Here is a 22,352-nt window from a genome sequence, read left to right on the forward strand (position 1 = left end):
AAAACTAACAAACACTTACCTCCCCCAGGAACTGTTGAACATTGCACTGTCTAGTTTTAAAATAGCTTATTGCCATTTGTGTGAAAACTGTAAATGCTATTTTGCTAATTCAAGGTTCCTAAAGTTCCTAAGTGAAATACCTTTCATTTAAAGTATTGTTTGTAAATCTTGAACCTGTGGTTTCTTAAAATAAACTAAGAAAATATATTTTTCTATATAAAAACCTATTGGCCTGGAATTGTCTTTGAGTGTGTGTTCCCCATTTATTGCCTGTGTGTGTACAACAAATGCTTAACACTACCCTCTGATCAGCCTACTGCTCGACCCCACTACCACAAAATAGAGCATTAGAATTCTCTTTTTGCCACTATCTTACCTCTAAGGGGAACCCTTGGACTCTGTGCATGCTATTTCTTACTTTGAAATAGTACATATAGAGCCAACTTCCTACAGTGTGTATTTGTGATTTCCCTTGCATCTTTGGATCAGTAGTAACTAGAATGTAAAGAGTTTCCCCTTTTCTGCACATCCTCCTGCGTTACTCTATCTTCTTTTTCTTTCCTCCCTACATGAGTCTTTATAAGTAATGTCTAGTTTTGAATCTGCATCCACCTCTATGGAGCAGGAAGATTTATGTGTTCACTTCTCCTCAATCTAGCCATTCCCAGCAGTCAATCTGTGGCCTAAGTGAAGTAACACATGACCAAAGCTTTGAATGGGCATCTCCACAGCAAAAAACTTCAACATGTAATATAGGCGGTCTTTGCATTTGGCACATGCAAAGCTGAATCAGACAAGTCATTGTCTTTACTTAAGGCGTATCTGTATCAAATAGAAATCCCACTGAACATTTTGGAGTGCCTGGCATCACCAAAGAAATCTTACGTAATTTAGAGCATTTTTAAATACTGTTTTCACGGGACTGAAGTGTACTTGCCAAAGGATGTGCCTGGCAATTAATTGATCCCTCCAACATTTCAAGTTTAAATTTAATCCTGGTGGTCCTTTTTCTTATCGCCAACTGCCGCTGTTCCTGCATACAAACTGGTCCTCTGAGCCAGGTACGCAATGCTGGAGCTCTGTGCACCAGTACAAAAGGAAAAGTCTAAGGGCCTTATTTATATCTCGGCGGACTGGTTACTCCGTCACAACGGTGAGGATACCCCATCCGCTGAAATCTAGATACCATTGTTTTCTATGGTATTTTAATTAGACAGGCCTGGCCGGAGTGAGTGCTTCACTGAAAACCTGCTGCTTAAAACTAAGGAACTCTTCACCTTCTGTGAATCGTCATCAGCAGCACATTGAAGAACATATTGTTCCAGTGTCTGCCCGACATTCCCTCATAAGAGAAATAACTTCTGACCATCATAATCTTACATTGTTATGCCACGAAAGGAAGAGGTTAAGTGGGAGTGAGTAGTTTGTGCTTGACTGGTACTTTTGTGCTGATCTGACAGTGAATGTGGTCTCTCTCTCAACCCATAGTTTGTATTTCTGCATACCTGTAGTTCTGTAATTTACTGCTCACTGGAATACTTCTGGTGATTCCTCACCTTTAAGACCCAGTGTTGGAGCATGAAGAGTTGCTTCAGTACTGTCTTAACTGTTCGACACCTGCATGGGCCCTGTGCTGAACCAGGGACTGTCCACTGATTATACCATCCTCTAGGGCCAGTCTTGAAAGTTAAGTGGCTACTTTTTAATATACTTTACAAAGGAGCCTGCTGCAGTTAGTGAGAGTAATTTCCTCTGGTATAAGGAGACATTTTTGATTAAATGCAACTGTGCTTACCGCTGTTTTGAAATTGGAGCACATAAGGCTTATACTTAAAAATGTTGGTTGTGCAATACATTTAATGTGTTATCAGCTCTGTTACATGGGTTAAATGGCTTCCATGCACTTATGAAGCCCAGTGCATTGGAACTGGAGTTCGTAGGAGCATCTCTGCTCATGCAGGGTGTCCTCTTACACAGGCACCTGCACCCTACCCTCTGGGCTAGGAGGGCATACAACAGGGGGGACTTAAAGTGACCTGGTGCAGTGAAAGTGAGCATGCACCTTTTCACGCGGACTGCGATGGCAGGTCTGCAGACCTATTTTGCATGGGCTCACATGGGTGGCATAATACATGTTACAGCCCATGGGAGACTCCTGGCGTACCAATGCCCTGGGTACCCAAGTACCATATACAAAGGACTTACAGGGATGCACTAGTATGCCAATTGTGGGTATAAAAGTTTACCAACAACCAAATTTAGAGAAGAGAGCACAGACATTTTGGTCCTGATTAACAGGATCCCAGTGCACGACAGTCTAAATACACTGACACCTAGCAAAAAGCAGGGGTAAACATGTCAGAAAGATGCTACTTTCCTACAACATCCACAGGACCGATTCAGTGACATGAAGTACAGGCCTGGGCCTTCTTTAATTCACAGAAAAACAGAAAAAAAGAAATGTATGCAGAGTGCACCCAAGTTTCTCATTTCTCGAGGGTTTGAGGTGCTACCTTAAATATCATTGCCCAGCCCAGGAATCAGGGCCAGGCAAAGATAAGCACAGAAAAAGCCCCTACTCTGGGCTGCCAATGAGGGTTATTACAGCATTTTAAAATGCAGCTTAAAGGAAGCCTTATACTACAGTCACCAGATCCAATATGGACCGCTGCAATTGAAAACAATATTTGTGATATTTGGCATTGTGTGTTTACTCATTTACGAAACAATGCCTAATCTGCTACCTCTCCCACCACTACAGTGCTTTAGTTAACAGCGCTAGCCGTATGGTATGAAGACTAAAGCACATCACTTTGCCTCATCTGCTTAATGTGCCTTTTTTAGCGCATGAAAAAACTTTAAAAGTACTGGGGAGGTTGCATTAAATTATTAGTAGTTAAGTAGACTGATTCCATTGCCCAGGAGAACTGCAGAACACAGCTGATTTCACTGCAGGTCTTCTCTCTCCCTTTCTCTGTGAGACAGTCACAGGTGATGCAGGTCCAAAAGCTAAACTTTTCATTCAACTAATTTTATTACTTTTCAAAAAACAAAATGTGTTCTGTTGGTGAAGTACGTCAGGTAGCATATAACAGGAATACAATAACTGCTCAAGAAAAGGAATGCGAGACCGAATAGCGCGAAGGTTAGAGATGGCGTCCAGAAGCACCGAATGCCTCGACGCAGAAGAAGGAGATGATCCACACCACAGTCTCCGTTCGGGGGTGCGACTCCGAGCATGAGTTCGACAGCGACCGACCTATAACAGCGGGCCAGCACGTGAGTATGCTTGCCCCGACCCAATCCAAGCCCAAATACAAGGCCTCAGGAACGCCACTGCCAGAAGGCCATGGCTCCATCCGTAAGGAAACTACCGGTGACTAAGCAACATCTTCGGCACCGAGAAAGGCCACATCAACGAAGCCTTCGGACTCGAGCCGAGGCACAGGCTCTGAAAACCTCAAGCACCGACCCATCGAGTCGAAGCACCGAAAATCCCTCTCGGAGCCAAGGCCAACAACTACTTCAGGCCTTTCGATCCTGAAGAAACCGGCTTCGGAGCCGAAAAAACACACATATACAGAGGAGCATGGACTTTCCAAGCAATTGAAAGAAAGCCATAGATTTGCGGAAGAACCTACACAAATGGAGGATTTTGACGAAAAACAGGCCAGAATCCAAATTCATAAAGACACTGGCAAAATCCTCACTGCACCTCCTCTAAAAACAGAGGAAACTGGCCTTTCTGATGGATACAACTACCTGTGGATTCCTCACCTAATGAATACTCCCATGGCGCCAGCATTCGACGGAAATCTTCTTACTAGTCTCTGCACGTCGACGAGGACGTCACTCTAGCCCACGCGACGCCGTCTGACGTCATACAGGCAATAAGAGGTCCTCGACGACGTGCCGACGTCAGTTCCCTTTTTTCCGTGCATTCGAAACGGTTATCTTCGAGGGAGCAACTGTTAGTTTTGTGGTTACAGTGTATTTTTGCTGTGTAGTCTTTCGCTGTGGTAATAATGTCGCAGAGAAAGTCTGGATTCAAGCCTTGTGGTGAGTGTGGAGGCAAGATGTCGGTGACAGATCCTCATTCCGATTGCCTTTGGTGTTTGAGCTCCGACCACGACGTCTCGACTTGTGATTCATGCCAGCACATGAATCCAAAGGCCCTCAAGGAACGTGAGGCGAAGCTGTTTATGGCGAAATCGAAGGAGAAGCATCACAAGAAGTCTTCTTCACCAAGACATCGGCGTCATCGAGACTCCCGGCGCCGTAGAGAATCTCGGCGTCATTCGAAGGAGACTCGTTCCAGGTCTTCGGATCGGCGCCGAAGGACATGGGAGATCAGTCCCACGGTTACGCCGCATCCTTCGACGCCGTTGCCCTCTCCGGCGTCTCCAACTTCACCTGGACAGGCGTCGGTGATTGAGGTATTGGAGCCTCAGGTGTTTTCTCCGGCGTTGCAGACGTCGAGGCCGGCGTCGGGGTCGCCTCCGAGACAGGCACCCCAGTATCCGGCTTTTCCCACCCCTGGAGCCGATAGTTCCGCATTCTTGAATGCGATGTATGCCATCTTCCAACAGATGGCTCCAGGGGGTGCTCCGGCTGGGCCTTTGGCCTTTTCATTGGGTGATCCTGCGCCTCTTCGGCCGGCACCCTTTATGCCCTTTCTCCCTTTTGGGAACGTGGGCTCGGCGCCAGTGTCGGCGCCGGTGGCCGCTCCGGTGGCTTCAGAGGGATTGGCCCCGGGGATTTCCATCCCGTTGACGTCGGGATTTCGGCCTGTGACTCCGGTGGGTCCATCTGCTTCGACTGCTCTTTCGTCGGCGCCGAAGTTACCTGTGGCGCCGGACGCGGCGTCGGTGGCTTCTGAAGATCGGCGCCGATCTTCGACTTCGGCGGAGGCATTGTCGACTCCGCGTATTGAACAACGGCTTCATTCGAGGAGACGTGCTCTCCGTGTATTAGAGGAGCAGGAGTACCAACGAGCCCTGGAGGAAGGAGAGCTAGAGGACTCGGGTGATGGGCTGCGTGGTCTGGAGTCGGCCAGTGGGCTGGACACTTCCCCTGAGTGGGATCTTTCGTCCCCGGGAGAATATACTGAGGAGGCTGCTTCCTTTCACGCAGTGGTACGGAAGGCAGCTAGTTTTTTGGACCTGCCTTTGCCGGTGGTGGAGGCTAAACAAAACCTTCTAACAGAGGTGCTACATCCGGCCTCAGCTGCGGCGGAGCCTCTTTTGCCATTTAATGACGCTCTGCTGGATCTGGTGTTAGAGGTGTGGAAGAGGCCGGCATCTTCCCCAGCAGTTCACAGAGCCGTGGCCAGGAGGTATCGGGCGGCTCCGATTGACCCTGGTTTTCTGTCTAGGCACCCTACGCCGGAGAGCTTGGTGGTGCAGGCCTCCTGTTCATCCAAGTCAGCGCCTGGTTCTTTCACGACGGTGCCTGGGGACAGAGATTCAAAGAAACTAGAGGCGCAGTCCAAGAAGATTTTTTCGTCCTGCAGTCTGGTGTTGAAGGCCACCAACGCAACCTGTATCCTGGGGAGGTATATTCATGCTCTGATGGATGACATTTCCTCATCATTTACAGAGCTTCCCCAGGGTCTTTTGGATGTTGTTTCAAATGCCCAGGCTGCTGCGACCCAGATTATCCAGACGGGACTGGATACGACCGACTCGGTAGCCACAGCAATGGGCACAACTGTGGTGGCAAGGAGGCAGGCCTGGCTCCGTAACTCGGGCTTTTCTGCGGATGTACAGTCCACATTGTTGGATCTCCCGTTTGATGGGGACAAACTGTTTGGAGCCAAGGCTGATTCGGCCTTGGAACGTTTTAAGGAGAGCAGGGCCACGGCTAAGTCGTTAGGGCTCCAAGCTCCTTCTTCCACGGCCTCTTCCAGATTTTTCAGGAGGTTTCGTGGATTTGGGCGTGGCTCTTCCTCCTCTTCCTTTCGGGGAAGATATCAGCAACCTGCCTCTTCCCATCCCTATAGATCTTTTAGAGGGAGAGGTAGGGTCCGCACCAGAGGAGCCTCTCAGCAGCACTCTGCCTCTTCCTCATCCTCTGGCGGGGTGCAGCAGGGGAAGCAGCCTTAGGCTTCCACCATTTCCCACTCACTCCTCTCCTGTAGGGGGAAGATTACAGCATTTTCTCACCAAATGGAAGACTGTTACAACGGACACTTGGGTTCTCTGTATTGTGGGAAAAGGCTACACCCTTCCCTTTCGGGAGTTCCCGCCCCTCATCCCGCCCCGCCCTTCTTATTGTTCAGAAGAACACCTCCTGTTGCTAGAACAGGAGGTACAAGCCCTCCTTTCAAAGGGCGCGGTGGAGTTGGTCCCAGAGCAGGAAAGGGGTCGAGGATGTTACTCAAGGTATTTCCTGATTCCCAAGAAGGATGGTCGTTTGAGACCAATCCTGGACCTGAGGATCTTGAATTGGTTCCTCAAGCAGGAAAAGTTCAAGATGCTGACCCTAGCACAGGTGCTTTTGGCGTTGAACAAGGAAGACTGGATGGTGTCTGTCGACTTGTAGGATGCTTACTTTCATATCCCGATACTCAAGTCACACAGGAAGTATCTCCGGTTTGTGGTGGGATCGCAGCACTATCAGTTTGCGGTCCTTCCGTTTGGTCTTACTTCAGCACCTCGAGTCTTCACGAAGGTGATGTCGGTGGTTGCGGCAGAGCTCAGAAGGAAGGGGATAGCAGTATTCCCTTACTTGGACGACTGGTTGATCAAAGCCAAGTCCCCGGAGCTTGTGTCGCATCATCTGCAGTCAACAACCCAGTTGTTGTTCGACCTGGGTTTTTTGGTGAACGAGCCCAAATCTCACTTAGAGCCCTCTCAGCGCCTCCTGTTCATAGGGGCAGTACTGGATACAACATTGGGTCGGGCCTTTCCTCCGCCTCAGCGGATTCAAGATATTCAGGATTTGGTTCCAATGTTTCGAAATGGAGCGGTAGTTCCAGTCCTCAAGGTCCTTCGTCTGCTCGGTCTGTTTGCCTCCTGCATTCTGTTGGTCACGCATGCTCGCTGGCACATGAGGGCTCTTCAGTGGTGCCTCCGAAGGCAGTGGTCTCAACACAAAGGGGATCTAGAGAGTACTGTCAAGATCTCCAGAGATGCTACTGTGGATTTGAAGTGGTGGATTGCAAGCAACAATCTTTCACAAGGAAAGCCGTTCCAGCAGTCGCCACCAGTGGCCACTGTCATAACGGATGCTTCCACTCTAGGGTGGGGAGCTCATCTGGGGGATCTGGAGATCAAAGGTCTTTGGTCTCCAGAGGAACAGATGTTTCACATCAATCTGTTAGAGTTACGGGCTGTACGTCTGGCTCTCAAGGCCTTCCTCCCTTCCCTTTGTGGTCAGTCGGTACAGGTCCTAACGGACAATACTACCACAATGTGGTACATAAACACGCAGGGAGGAGTGGGGTCATACCTTCTCTGCAGAGAAGCTCTTCGACTATGGTCATGGGCAAAGGACCATCAGATTTGCTTGATAGCAAACCATCTGGCCGGAGTCTTGAACGTGCGTGCGGACAGTCTCAGTCGCCAATTCTCGGCAGACCACGAGTGGCGTCTCCATCCAGATCAAGTCCGTTTAATCTTCCAGAGGTGGGGGTTTCCTCGGGTAGATCTGTTTGCCACTCGAGAGAACGCGCATTGTCCGTTATTCTGCAGCCTCCAGTATCCGATGCAGGGAGCGTTGGGGGACGCGTTTCAAATAACCTGGTGCGGCCAGTTGCTTTACGCGTTTCCTCCCATACCCTTGATTCCTCGAGTATTGAGGAAGATTCGCCAGGACCGGGCGCTAGTCATCCTAATAGCTCCGGATTGGCCAAGGAGGGTATGGTACTCCGACCTTCTCCAACTCTCAATGTGCCCTCCGCTCCGTCTCCCTTTCAGGGCCGACCTCCTCTCGCAGTCGCAGGGGCAGGTTCTACACCCCAACCTCCAGAGTCTGCACCTACATGCCTGGAGATTGAACGGGGCAACCTGAGTTCCTTCTCTCTCCCGCCTGAGGTAGTGAATGTTATATTAGCGGCCAGGCGACACTCCACTAAATCTATCTACGCTAATAGATGGTCTAAATTTGTTGCGTGGTGTGGAGAGAGGCAGATTGATCCTTTGCATGCTCATCTATCGGACGTTTTGTCTTTTGCTCTGTCTCTAGCGCAGAAAGGTTGTGCAGTGGCTACCATTAAGGGTTATTTATCGGCCTTGTCAGCCTTCATATGTCTTCCAGACCAACCATCTTTATTTAAATCTCCTATTGTTATCAGATTCTTGAAAGGTCTTCTAAATAAATATCCTCCAAAGCCATTCGTTATGCCGCAATGGGATTTGTCCTTGGTCCTGACTTTCCTTATGGGGACCCCTTTTGAACCTATGCATTCTTGCCCCTTAAGGTATTTGGTTTTAAAAACAGTCTTCCTGATAGCTATAACATCAGCAAGGAGAGTGAGTGAGTTGCAGGCCTTATCAGTAAAGCCCCCTTATACAACTTTTTATGGGGATAAGGTGGTGTTGAGGACCAAGGCTGCTTTCCTCCCGAAGGTTGTTTCACCTTTCCATTTGGCTCAGGCAATTACTTTGTCCACGTTCTATCCTCCGCCTCATCCTTCCAAAGAGGAAGAAAGACTGCACCGTCTGGACCCAAAGAGGGCGTTGAGCTTCTTTATTGATAGAACAAAGTATTTCAGGCTGGAGGATCAGCTGTTTATTGGATACGTGGGCAAGAGGAGAGGAAAGGCAGTCCACAAGAGAACACTATCCAGGTGGGTTGTTCTTTGCATTAAAATCTGTTACTCTTTGGCAAAGAAGGATCCTCCTGAGGGCATTAGAGCTCATTCCACCAGAGCTAAGTCGCCCACTTCGGCCTTGGCCAGAGGTGTTCCTGTGGTCGACATCTGCAAGGCCGCAACTTGGTCGTCCCTTCACACTTTTGCAAAACATTACTGTTTGGATTCTGAGGTTAGAAGGGACGGCCATTTTGCACGGTCAGTGCTGCAGGATTTCTTGGTTTGACCATTTAGGCACCCACCGCCAGGCGTGGTACTGCTTTGGGACTCTATTCATTAGGTGAGGAATCCACAGGTAGTTGTATCCATCAGAGGAACGAGTTACTTACCTTCGGTAACGACTTTTCTGGTGGATACATTAGCTACCTGTGGATTCCTCACGGCGTCGCGTGGGCTAGAGTGACGTCCTCGTCGACGTGCAGAGACTAGTAAGAAGATTTCCGTCGAATGCTGGCGCCATGGGAGTATTCATTAGGTGAGGAATCCACAGGTAGCTAATGTATCCACCAGAAAAGTCGTTACCGAAGGTAAGTAACTCGTTCTTCAAGGACATTTGGACACTGACCAGCCACCGGCTAAAATGCCAAAACCGAGACACAAATCACCACCGCCTCAGTTTTCACCTCACCAGTCTCCTCCTCATTCTCCTCACCTAACTGTCTCCACGCCTGTTACCCTCACTGCACAGTCTCCAGCACACTGTACAGTCACACCAGGATGACACTGACCCATGGGACCTTTATCTTGATCCCATTTCAGACAATAGTCCAGAGTGCTATCCATCAAAGCCATCACCTCCAAGGATAGCACCTCATATACACAGGTTCTAGCTAGGGCAGCGGCATATCATAACGTAGCCATGCACACAGAACCTCTTGAGGATGATTTTTTATTTAACACGTTGACCTCAAGTCTACCCATGTGTCCTGGCATGTTAAAACATGTGCATCAAATCTTCCAGGAACCAGTTAAAGCAAGAGCAATTACTCCAAGGGTAGAAAAGAAATATAAGCTGCCTCCTTCAGACCCAGCTTTTATTACCCAACAGCTACCCCCAGATTCTGTAGTGGTCAGCGCAGCAAGGAAAAGGGCTAACTCCCAGTCGTCTGGGGACGCACCCCCACCAGATAAGGAAAGCAAAAGATTTGATGCTGCGGGTAAAAGGGTGGCATCACAGGCAGCTAATCAATGGCGTATAGCCAATTCCCAAGCGCTAATGGCCAGATACGACAGGGCACACTGGGACGAGATAAAAGACATTATCCAGCATCTCCCCAAAGACCAACAGAAGAGAGCCCAGCAAGTAGTAGAGGAGGGACAGGCAATTTCCAACAGTCAGATCAGTTCAGCGTTAGACTCCGCAGACACAGCCGCAAGAACTATTAATACGGCTGTCACCATTAGGTGACACGCATGGCTTAGGTTGTCGTCAGGCTTTAAACCTGAAATCCAGCAGGCTGTTCTTAACATGCCTTTTAACGAACACCAACTATTTGGCACACAGGTTGATACAGCCATTGAGAAAATGAAAAAAGACGCTGACACTGCCAAAGCTATGGGGGAGCTTTACTCAACTCAATACAGAGGCTCATTTCGAAAGCCTCAATATAGGGGAGGCTTTAGACCCCAAACATCTGAGCCATCTACCTCCCAATCCAAACCCTCTTACCAGACAATACCAGAGAGGGGGGTTTTGGGGAACCTACAGAGAACAATTTCCCAGATCTAGAGGAAAATATCAGCCCTCAAAGCATCCCACGCATACCAAACAGTGACTTCATCCACATCTTCCCTCACCACACTTCCCCTGTGGGAGGAAGACTGCAAATGTTCCACACCCACTGGTTACCCATAACAACAGACAATTGGGTCTTATCCATTATCCAACATGGTTACTGCATAGAGTTCACACAAACTCCTCCAGATATACCCCCAAAACCACACAAACTCTCATCTCCACACATTTCAATGTTGCAAACAGAGGTACAGGCACTATTACTCAAACAAGCCATAGAGCTTGTGCCACATCAACAAAAAGGACCAGGGGTTTACTCGCTGTATTTCCTCATTCCCAAAAAAGACAAAACATTGAGACCAATACTAGATCTCAGAACTCTCAATCTTTACATCCTATCAGAACACTTTCACATGGTAACACTACAGAATGTAGTCCCACTGTTATAACAACAAGATTTTATGGCAACACTGCATCTAAAAGATGCGTATTTTCACATACCCATCCATCCAGCGCACAGAAAATATCTCAGATTTGTAATACAAGGAAAACATTACCAGTTCAAAGTGTTACCTTTCGGGATAACAGCAGCTCCCAAAGTATTTACAAAATGCCTTGCCGTAGTTGCAGCATACATAAGAAGACAACATATCCATGTCTTTCTATATCTCGACGACTGGCTAATAAAACCCAACAGTCAAACACAGTGCCAATATCATATATGTTATGTAGTAAACACTACACACACTAGGGTTCTCAATAAACTACCAAAAATCACACGTACAACCGGCGCAAGTTCAACAGTATTTAGGAGCCACATTAAACACCCAAAGAGCACATGCTAGCCCAAGTCCACAAAGGGCACAATCATTCCACAACATATTGCCAAACATCCAGCCACACCAACAGTACACTGTCAAATTTGTCATGAAACTGTTGGGCATGATGGCATCATGCATCGCCATTGTCCCAAATGCAAGACTAAACATGCAGCCCTTACAACAGTGCCTTGCAAAACAATGGTCACACGCACATGGTCATCTTAAAAATCTAGTGTTGATAGACTGCCAAACGCACATCTCGCTTCAGTGGTGGAATTCCACAAATTTAAACAAAGGCCGGCCATTTCAAGACCCTGTGCAACACGCCATTCTTACAACAGATGCATCAATGATTGGATGGGGAGCACATCTCAACAATCACAGCATTCAGGGACAATGGGATACCATACAAAAACAACTTGACATAAATCACTTAGAACTGCTAGCGGTATTCCTAGCACTAAAAGCTTTTCCACCTCTTCTTGTTCACAAACACATTCTCATCAAGACAGACAATATGACGACAATGTACTACCTGAACAAACCAGGAGGAACCCACTCATCACAACTTTGTCTTCTAGCACAAAAAATTTGGCACTGGGCAATTCACAACAACATTCACCCTGTAGTACAGTATATTCCAGGGATTCACAATCAATTAGCAGACGGTCTCTGCCGGGATCATCAGCAAATACACAAGTGGGAAATTCACCCCCAAGTACTTCACAAGTACTTTCGCCAGTGGGGAACACCAGACATAGATCTATTTGCCACCAGCCGGAACGCAAAATGACAAAACTTCGCATCCAGATACCCACACCTTCGATCCAACAGCAATGCACTATGGATCGACTGGCCAAGGATATTTGCTTGTGCTTTTCCCCCCTCTCACGCTCATTCCATTTCTAGTCAACAAACTGCGTCAAAACAAACTCATACTTATAGCGCCAACGGAGGCACGTCAACCATGGTACACAACATTGTTAGACCTATCACTACTACCACACATCAAACTACCAAACGGGCCGGATCTGTTGACCCAAAACAAACAACTGATCAGGCACCCCAATCCAGCAATACTCAATCTAGCAATCTGGCTCCTGAAGTCTCAGAGTTTGGATATCTACATCTTCCACCAGAATGTATGGAAGTAATCAAACAAGCAAGAAAACCCACTACCAGGCAGTGCTACGCAAACAAATGGAAAAGGTTTGTCTTTTACTGCCAATCCAAACACAACACCCCTTGCCGCATCCATACAAGACATTGTAAGATATTTACTTCATCTACAAAAATCAAAATTAGCTTTTTCATCCATTAAAATACATCTCACAGCTATTTCAGCCTATTTACAATACAAAACAAGTCTCTATTTAAAGTGCCTGTCATCAAAGCCTTCATGGAAGGTCTAAAACGTATCGTACCTCCAAGAATACCACCAGTACCTTCATGGAATATCAATATTGTACTCACACGGCTCATGGGTCCACCGTTTGAACCCATGCATTCGTGTCAAATTCAATTTCTCACATGGAAAGTAGCATTCCTCGTTGCAATCACATCATTACAAAGAGTTAGTGAAATACAAGCATTCACTATTGAACAACCCTTTATACAAGTACAGAAACATAAGGTTGTACTTCGCACAAACCCAAAATTCCTACCTAAAGTAATCTCACTGTTTCATTTAAATCAAACAGTGGAACTTCCAGACTTCTTCCCAGAGCCAGACTCAGTAGCAGAAAGAGCGCTCAATACATTAGACATTAAAAGAGCTTTAATGTATTACATTGCCAGAACAAAATCATTTAGAAAGACTAAACAGCTGTTTGTCACGTTCCAAAAACCCCATACTGGTAATCCTGTCTCAAAACAAGGCAAAGCCAGATGGATAGTAAAGTACATCCAAACCTGTTATCTAAAGGCTAAAAGACAGCTATTAGTAACACCAAAAGCACATTCCACCAGGAATAAAGGAGCAACAATGGCATTTCTAGGAAATATACCAATGACAGAAATCTGTAAAGCAGCCACTTGGTCAACACCCCATACATCTACCAAGCGTCACTGTAGATGTGTTAGCAACACAACAAGCCACAGTAGGACAGGCTGTACCAAGAACACTATTTCAAACAACTTCAACTCCTACAGGCTGACCACCGCTTATGGGAGGAGAACTGCTTTGTAGTCTATGCATAGCATGTGTATCTGCAGCAACACATGCCATCGAATGGAAAATGTCACTTACCCAGTGTACATCTGTTTGTGGCATGTTCCACTGCAGATTCACAGGCGTCCTCCCTGGGAGCCTGTAGCCGTTTAAGTTACATTTAAATGTGTACATATGCATATATATCTCTGTTCCATTGCATGGACATCTTTCTCTACACTCTATCACTCCTACCTTACCCCCTGCGGGAAAACAGTCTAAGATGGAGCTGATGCCCATGCACTATGGAGCCGAAAAGGAGGAGTCACTCAGTCCCGTGACTCGAAAAGACTTCTTTGAAGAAAAACAACTTGTAACACTCCGAGCCCAACACTAAATGGCAGGACCTGTGCATAACATGTAAATCTACAGCAGAAAATGCCACGAACAGATGTACACAGAGAGAGAGAGAGAGGAGAGAGAAAAACAAACTTTCCAGCAGTTGGGGGACTTCCTAGAAGTAATCTAGTTCAGTGTTACTATAATAAAGTGCCTTTGTTTTTGCAACACTGTGTGGTTCCTTTCAGGTGTGATAAGTTGCTGTGTGACTGCTGTGGTATTGCAAGTGCTTTACACTCCTCCTAGATAAGTCTTGGCTGCTCATCCACAGCTACCTCTGGAGAGCCATGGCTTCCTAGACACTGTCTTCATTCACTAATACAGGTTGCCTGGACCTTGTAAACATACCATAGGTTTCCACCACACGCCAGGCAAGCTTCCTACATAAGACTTGCCTTATATCATGTTCACTGCACTTAGACACTGTCACCCTCTGGTAGGCCCTTCAGTTCAAGGGCAGGGTGCAGGTCCCCAAGTGTGAGGGTACCCCTGCATGAGCAGGGTACACCTTCAAACACCAGAATACATTGCCTGGGCTTTGTCGGTGCCGGGAAGCCATCTTAAGGTTATAGTGGGCACTGGTCAACACAAGTAGTCCAACTACATAATGGCTTCTCTGAGCTTAGGCATGTTTGGTATCAAACATGTTGAAATTGTGCAGTTACACTGATTCTAGTGCTAGTTGCAGGATATCTTGTACTCTGGGGGATCCTTAGAGGAAATCGCAGTTCTGCCTGTGCAGCCTTACGGGGTCTGGTTGCCAGCCCACGCTGCTGCTGACCCCAGACACTATTCTGCCCTCCTGCTGATGAGCCCAACTCAAGCAGGGGAAGGCAGAACAAAGGATTTCCTGCAAGGGAGCGGTGTGACCACCTCTCCCTTTGAAATAGGTGTCTCTGGGGTGGCCTCTGAGCGACACTGGGCTGCTTTGAAGGGCACATTTAGTCCTTACATAATCCGGTTTGCACCAGTTGAGGAACCTCCAGTTCTGCTCTGGCACGAAACTGCACAAAGGACAGGAGAGTCAACACCCCCCTCGCCCCCCCTCCCCCCGTCCAGCTCATCCTCGATGGAGGTACACTGAGCTCTGACAGGTGGCTAGTTGATTTTGGCAGCTTGGAAACAAGATGGGCAGAGGCCCCTGTGAGCATCTGATTGGTTAGGCCAGGTAGATGAAGTCCTTGACCCCCTCTGATGGGTAACTACAGAGAGTGACCAACTCTCTTTTAGGCTTACTTAAATAATTCAAGGAGGATGGGTTCCCAGATTCATCAAGCAAAATTCTTCAAGGAACTCTGTTTGTCTGCTTTTGGAACTGAAACAAGACTGTATCCAGTTGGTAGGGCTTCCATTGCAACATTGTATCTCCACCTCCTACAAGATTTCAGAAACATCAGTGGCTGTGTATCCTCCAGAGTCACAAGGACTGTGCTTGCATCCAAGAAGCAAGAAGGAATCTCCCTTGGAGTGAAGGAGTCAATCCCCTGCATCCTCAGGCACCTCAAGACCATGACTACACGCTGGTGGATCCTGCTGTCCCACGGGCAACAAAAAGCTCTGCCCACAGGTGGTGGGCAGAGCTCTCCGGGTCTAACTTCTCTTCTGACAAACTTGGGAGACGGTGGACCCTTGCTGCAGCCACTGGAACTAAACCCCTGTGCACTGCAACTGTTGCTCTTGGCAAGGCTTGTTTGCTCTTCCTCCAAAAGATCTTCAAACTCCAAGAAGCCCCTGCCTCCAGCACTCTGCAACTCCAGATTCAGCTTCCACACTGCAGGTCCTGCAGCGTGGGACTCCTGTTTTCGTGTGCTGCTGAGGCCTCACTGTGTCTGCCTGTGCCTGCTGCCAGTGGGTCATTCATGGGGCTCCTCTGACTCTGCTGGCTTTCCTTCCTGCTGAAGGCCTTCCCTGACTCCCCTTCAAGGGGCGAGTCACAAGGACCTAACTGGTCCTCCAAAATCTGCAAACTTCCTTGCGACCGCTGTTTACATTTGCCAAGGCTTGTTGGTGGACCTGCTGGCCACTGACCCTCCTGAAATCCGGTGACTGACATGGGACAGCTCGTGGGTGACTCCAAGGATTTCCTGCAGTCCCCTGGACTTCGCAGCTGGACTTCTTCTTTCACCGTCCTGCAGGAACTTCCCCTTCAAGAGTGTGGGCATTGCCTACCTGCAGCGTCTGGACATCTCAGAGTGGTCTGGACAGTGTCCCCTTTTTCATGTTCTTCACGTCTTGAATCTACGATTTGGTTCCACTGGCCTGGTCCACAGGTTGCAACAGCAGCTGGACAAGCGAGTCTTCCATTGACTTCATCAAGGATTTCCAACACCACTTAATCCCTATGTATCTGGTCTCCCTGGTGTAAGTACTCCAGTGTTCTTTGTATCCATGGGTGGGGTCACTCTCCAAACTTCCTTGTGCCAACTGGTTTCCTCAGGGTACACTGGGAAGGGTCATAAATCCATAAAAATCCAACCACAACAGTCCTCTGTTAACCTATGGGACTCCTGGCTCAATAACCGCTCTACACCCCTCCTCCCCCCCCCCCACCCCATGGTGCCTGTGGGATTTCGAGTACTTATCTCTGGTGAACTCCTACTCCCTCAGCCCCTGGGATCCAAACGCGCTACCTTGGTTGGGCACCTCCATTCTTAAACCACTTTCTTAGTGTATGGCTCCCTCCATAGGGGTCCTATGTATTTTTATGCTTTTCCTGCTTGTGCCAAGTGTATATTTTTGTGTTGCTATCTCCAGGCGGAGATTTACCACTGTTGGCATAGCTTTAGTGTTGTAATATAGAAACCTTTATTTTTCCAACACCTGGTGTGGTTCTTTTTGTGAATGGTTACTGACTGACTGTTGTGGGATTGTAAGTGCTTTACACTCCTCCTTGATAAGCTTTAGCTGCTCACCACAGCTATCCCTTCAGAGCTTTTGCTATTTGGACACCTAAACACTATCACTAAGGGTTGCTTGGACTAAGTGTAGGGTGTCACATCACAGGTGTACACCATAAACTGAACCAGCCTCCTACAGATGTAACCTTTGCTCATCCGTTCTGTCCTAAGATAATGTGCAGTCCTGGCTACTCCCAGTAATTCTTCAGTGATTTACTCATGTACAGAGCTCTGGTGTCGATTCTGTTATGGAGGTCCAGCGAAGAGCTTCATCTTGCTCTTCTGGTTAATGCAGGATATAATTTTGCCACATCACACTTGCAAAATTCACTTTGCAGTCAAGCTGAATCTGGCGTAAGATTCCTTCCACGTGGTCAGTTAGGTTATCAAAAGGCATGCGCTTTGTACCTCTAGTCCCTCAGATCAGTTGTGTTGCAGTCTCTTAGAACCGGAACAGTATTGTGGCCAAGCTGATTGGTAATACTTTTGGACTGCTGCCCTCTTGTGGCTTAAAACTTAACTTGGGTGACATTTCTTTCTTTGTGTCTATACTATTGACCAGATTTTCGTGACTTTCAAGCTCTTTGCACCTCAGAAATTTTTTTGTGGTGATAAACCTTCATTCTAAATGTAGTGTATTAATTCCTTCTGAACAAGCAGATTATTCTCTGGAAGAATTTCTCCTATCCACATGCCTCCTTGGCTGAGGAGACCCCACAGACCACACAGTCTGGTCACACTTTGTGCTTTTATCTTGATAAAACCAGGTACCTAGCATCTACTTGCCAACCTTTTGTGATTGGAAGGCTGTACCGTACATGGCAACATTTGGAAGGCAGAAAGAGATTTTGAAAAATAAATCTGGGGAAGTTATTTTCTCCAATGACTTGTATTGAATAGAAGGAAATGTTATGCAGGTGAAAGCTAAAATCACGCCATTTTTTCCATTTAAAATGTAGGAATCTTTGCCCCGAATCAGGTGTGTTGGCATGTAAACAATGCTGCCAGCTTGCTGGCTGCTGTGCCCATCATGGCTGATAAATGTAACACATCATACATTGCAAAACGTCATTGGGGCCTGTTGATGTCTGGGTACACTGCACAGTGGCTTAATACGACTTATCTGGCGTTCTCATAGAATGTACCTGTCACAAGACTTGGTATGAGACTACGATTTCTACATCCTCACTATCTTCATTGTACCAGCATTGTTTACTCCATGTTTGATTCTGGCCTTCTTAAAATGTGGGCCCTGCATGTTTGCCCTGTTTACGTAAAACATACCTAAGAGCTCCTCTGCATTGACTTGTGCAAGCGCTAAGTGATTCTGGTCCGTTAACTCTGTCCTATTACTTTTCTGTTCTCCAAGGCATATTATTTGTGAGTGTATTTTTTGTTAATTATATAATAATTAATCTTTGTGCAGGATATTTTCCCATCAGCTTTTGTAGTTGCTTCAAATTTGAAGGTATTATAGTACAGTTGTGAAGATGATGCCATGAATAATGCCTTTTTCCTATGATACTGAGTCAGAGATTTCAGTCTCCATTTAAATTAAAAACAAAAAAAAAGTGCAACTAAATTACATTTAAAGATAACATACTGCTGCATGCTGCTCTCCTAATGTTATGGATGTTTTAAATGGTATTCATCAAATCGTCTAAATCAAATATAAGCTTTATATGGTACAATTGGGTTGTTAGTTTGATGATGGAGAGTAATCTTAGGTTGCATACAGCACAATAAAATATATGAAACAACGGTGCACACTTTATATCTTGAGCAGAGTTGGAAGAACAGACACGGAAAGCACTTGAACTGGATCAGGAACGGAAACGAGCAAAAGAGGAGGCAGAGCGTTTAGAAAAAGAGCGCCGAGCGGCAGAAGAAGCCAAAGCTGCGTTAGCAAAACAAGCTGCTGATCAAATGAAGAATCAGGAGCAGCTGGTAAGAGAACGTCTAGCAAACCATTCCAAACTGCAGCAAAGAAGGATCCCAGAAGGATTTTGCTAGTGGTGATTAGAATATGCATTGCCTGAGGTATTGATGTGCAGGTTGAGCACCAGGTGCAGTGATACTTCCAAAGAAAACCCTGTACACTCACAAAAGATATTAAATGTGTGCATCAGTGGTAGTTTGGAGTGTGGGGAGGAGATATTTCCAAAGTAACATGCATTCAATGCATGTATTTCAAGAAGTTCCCAGAAAAATCAAACATTTGCATATTTTGTAAACTCTTGATAATTTTCAAGGAGATAAGCAATAGTTTTGGTGGGTTTATCTAAAATCTAGATACATATGAGTGAATGCATTACATGTACCAGTTCACCCTTTGTCAATAGTCCATATTAATTGATGGTACTGAATGTTGAGTTCTGCCAGTCAGTCAGCTTTCAGTTTGAGTGGTGGCGTCTGTTTGCCTACATTACAAGCTGTCTGAAGCTTTAATAAATGGGGCACTGGTGATAAAACAATAATTAATACAGTGAGGTAAAACCCACCGGAAATACAAATTTGAAGGTATTGGAGAGGGCTTTGAACATCAGTTGAGTAAAACCAAAAGCAAGAAACCAAATTGTGGTGAAGATTAGGGAAAATCTGGGAAAGTGTGAGAAGTAAAGGCAGGTGAGGATAAAGTTAATTTATAGAGAGTCTACCAGTGTCAAGGCCAGCAATCTACAAAGAGAAAGTGGTGCACTATAAGCTGCAAGATTCACTGTAAAGTGAACTACGCAGAGGATAGATGAGGGAAGGGAAAAGATCTAGTATAAGAGGAATTCAGTATGAGGACTATATATATATATATATATATATATATATATATATATATATTCTTGATGGCATGTGTAGCTGCAGATACACATGCTGTGCATATCCCGCCATCTAGTGTTGGACTTGGAGTGTTACAAGTTGTTTTTCTTCGAAGAAGTCTTTTCGAGTCACGAGATAGAGGGACTCCTTCCATTTCGGCTCCATTGCACATGGGCGTCGACTCCATCTTAGATTGTTTTCTTTCAGCCATCAGGTTCGGACGTGTTCCTCTTCGCTCCGTGTTTCGGTTCGGAAAGTTAGTTAAATCTCGGAAAATTAGACAGTATTGTTTGCGTTCGGTATTGGGTTAGTTAACGCAGATCGACACCGAAGAAAAGAAGAGCTCCGGTAGCCCTTCGGGCTTCTATCCCCCGGCGGGGCCTGGTCGGCCCGACCGCGTGCGTCTTCAAGGCTAATGGAACGGACCCTATTCCGCTTCTGCCCCGAATGCCACAACAAGTATCCTTACACAGATCAACATCTGGTCTGTAATTTGTGTTTGTCCCCCGAGCACAAAGAGGATACCTGCGAGGCCTGTCGGGCATTTCAGTTGAAGAAAACGCTACGGGACTGGAGAGCACGGAGGCTTCAAATGGCATTGACGCCGTCAGGACACCACGACGTCGAAGAAGAGGAGCCTTTCTCCATTGCTGACTCGGACGAGCCCGAAACGGAGCAGACGCCGAAAACCGTGAGTAAACCAGCCCCGGCCAAAACTCACGCCAAAATCATGAAGGCCCAGGGGACGCCACCGCCGCCAGGCCATGGCTTAACCCGTAAAATCGGTGACCATCCATCGGCACCGAAAAAGGGCACACACGTGTCGAAGTCATCCAACTCCGGTCGAGATCCCGGCACAGAGTATACTCGACACCGAGAACCTGGCTCCGACCAGACTCGACACCGAGATACCGGCTCCGAGCTAAGTCAGCACCGAGAGATCGGCACACCGAAACCGAAAAAAGTGGCTTCGGAGCCAAAAAAGACTGTAGAAAAAGTTTTGGTACCGAAACACCCAGCTTCGGAGCCGAAAACAAGCTCCTACTCCGAAGAACAAGGCCTTTCAGCACAACTACAAGGCCATAAATTTGGACAAGAGCTAGAAGCGGGGGAACCAGATTATACACAAAGAAGGCTCCATATTCAAAAGGAAACAGGGAAAATAAGAACTCTCCCTCCTATAAAGATGAAAAGGAAACTTGCTTTCCAAGACAAAGAAAAAAAACCACAAGCAAAAGTGGCAAAAGCAGTAACTCCACCTCACTCTTCGCCACAACCATCACCACACCACTCACCGCAACTGTCACCAATTGCAACCCCCCCTATGATGCAATCTCCAACGCACACAGGGATGAGCCAGGATGACCCAGATGCATGGGATCTATATGATGCACCAGTATCTGACAATAGTCCAGACTGCTACCCAGCAAGACCATCACCACCTGAAGACAGTACTGCCTACACGCAAGTGGTGTCCAGAGCAGCTGCTTTTCACAATGTGGCACTGCACGCTGAACCCATTGAGGATGACTTTTTATTTAATACTTTGTCGTCGACACACAGTCAGTACCAAAGTCTTCCAATGTTACCAGGGATGTTGCAACACGCGAAACAAGTATTTCAAGAGCCCGTCAAAGGCAGAGCCATCACACCTAGGCTGGAGAAAAAGTACAAGCCTCCCCCTACAGACCCTGTGTACATCACGCAACAACTGACACCTGACTCAGTAGTAGTAGGCGCAGCACGTAAAAGGGCTAATTCACACACCTCTGGAGATGTACCACCACCCGACAAAGAAAGTCGAAAGTTTGATGCAGCGGGGAAAAGAGTTGCAGCACAAGCGGCCAATCAATGGCGCATTGCCAATTCCCAAGCTTTATTGTCAAGCTATGACAGCTCATTGGGATGAAATGCAGCACTTTATAGAACATCTGCCCAAGGAGTTCCAAAAGCGTGCACAACAAGTGGTGGAAGAGGGCCAAAGTATCTCGAACAATCAGATACGATCGGCAATGGACGCAGCGGACACAGCCGCAAGAACTGTGAATACAGCGGTCACTATTCGGAGACACGCATGGCTACGCACCTCCAGGTTTAAGCCAGAGATCCAACAGGCTGTACTTAATATGCCTTTTAATGGACAGCAGTTGTTTGGGCCGGAGGTGGACACAGCTATAGAGAAGCTGAAGAAAGACACTGATATGGCCAAGGCCATGGGCGCGCTCTACTCCCCACAGAGCAGAGGCACATTTAGGAAGACACAATTTAGAGGGGGGTTTCAGGCCCAAAGCACAGAACCCTCAACCTCACAAACCAGACCCACATACCAGGGCTAGTATCAAAGAGGAGGCTTTCGAGGACAATACAGAGGTGGACAGTTCCCTAAAACTAGAGGAAAGTTCCAAAGCCCAAAAACACCTCAAACTAAACAGTGACTTCAGTGTCACAAATCCCCAACACATAACACCAGTGGGGGGGAGACTCACAGATTATTACCACAATTGGGAGGAAATAACAACAGACTCGTGGGTCCTATCCATTATCCAACATGGTTATTGCATAGAACTCCAACAATTACCACCAAATGTGCCTCCAAGAACACACAACATGTCCAAACAGCACTTGGATCTATTACAACTAGAAGTCCAAGCGTTGTTACAAAAAGACGCAATAGAACTGGTACCCAACCATCAGAAAGGAACAGGTGTTTATTCCCAGTATTTTT

At 46.9% G+C, this 22,352-nt stretch overlaps 1 protein-coding gene across 3 annotated transcripts in view; it reads left to right on the forward strand.

Annotated features, from left to right (window-relative positions):
• The window catches only part of RDX (radixin), a 506,777-nt gene that overhangs the window by 284,124 nt on the left and 200,301 nt on the right, over positions 1-22,352 (forward strand). For all 3 annotated transcript variants that reach the window (XM_069202305.1, XM_069202306.1, XM_069202307.1), the window contains one exon: positions 18,603-18,763. In XM_069202305.1, coding sequence (XP_069058406.1) covers positions 18,603-18,763 — 161 coding nt within the window. The remainder of the gene's footprint in view (positions 1-18,602; positions 18,764-22,352) is intronic.

This window comes from Pleurodeles waltl, chromosome 8 (genome assembly GCF_031143425.1).
Source record: "Pleurodeles waltl isolate 20211129_DDA chromosome 8, aPleWal1.hap1.20221129, whole genome shotgun sequence".
NCBI classification, from domain to species: domain Eukaryota; kingdom Metazoa; phylum Chordata; class Amphibia; order Caudata; family Salamandridae; genus Pleurodeles; species Pleurodeles waltl.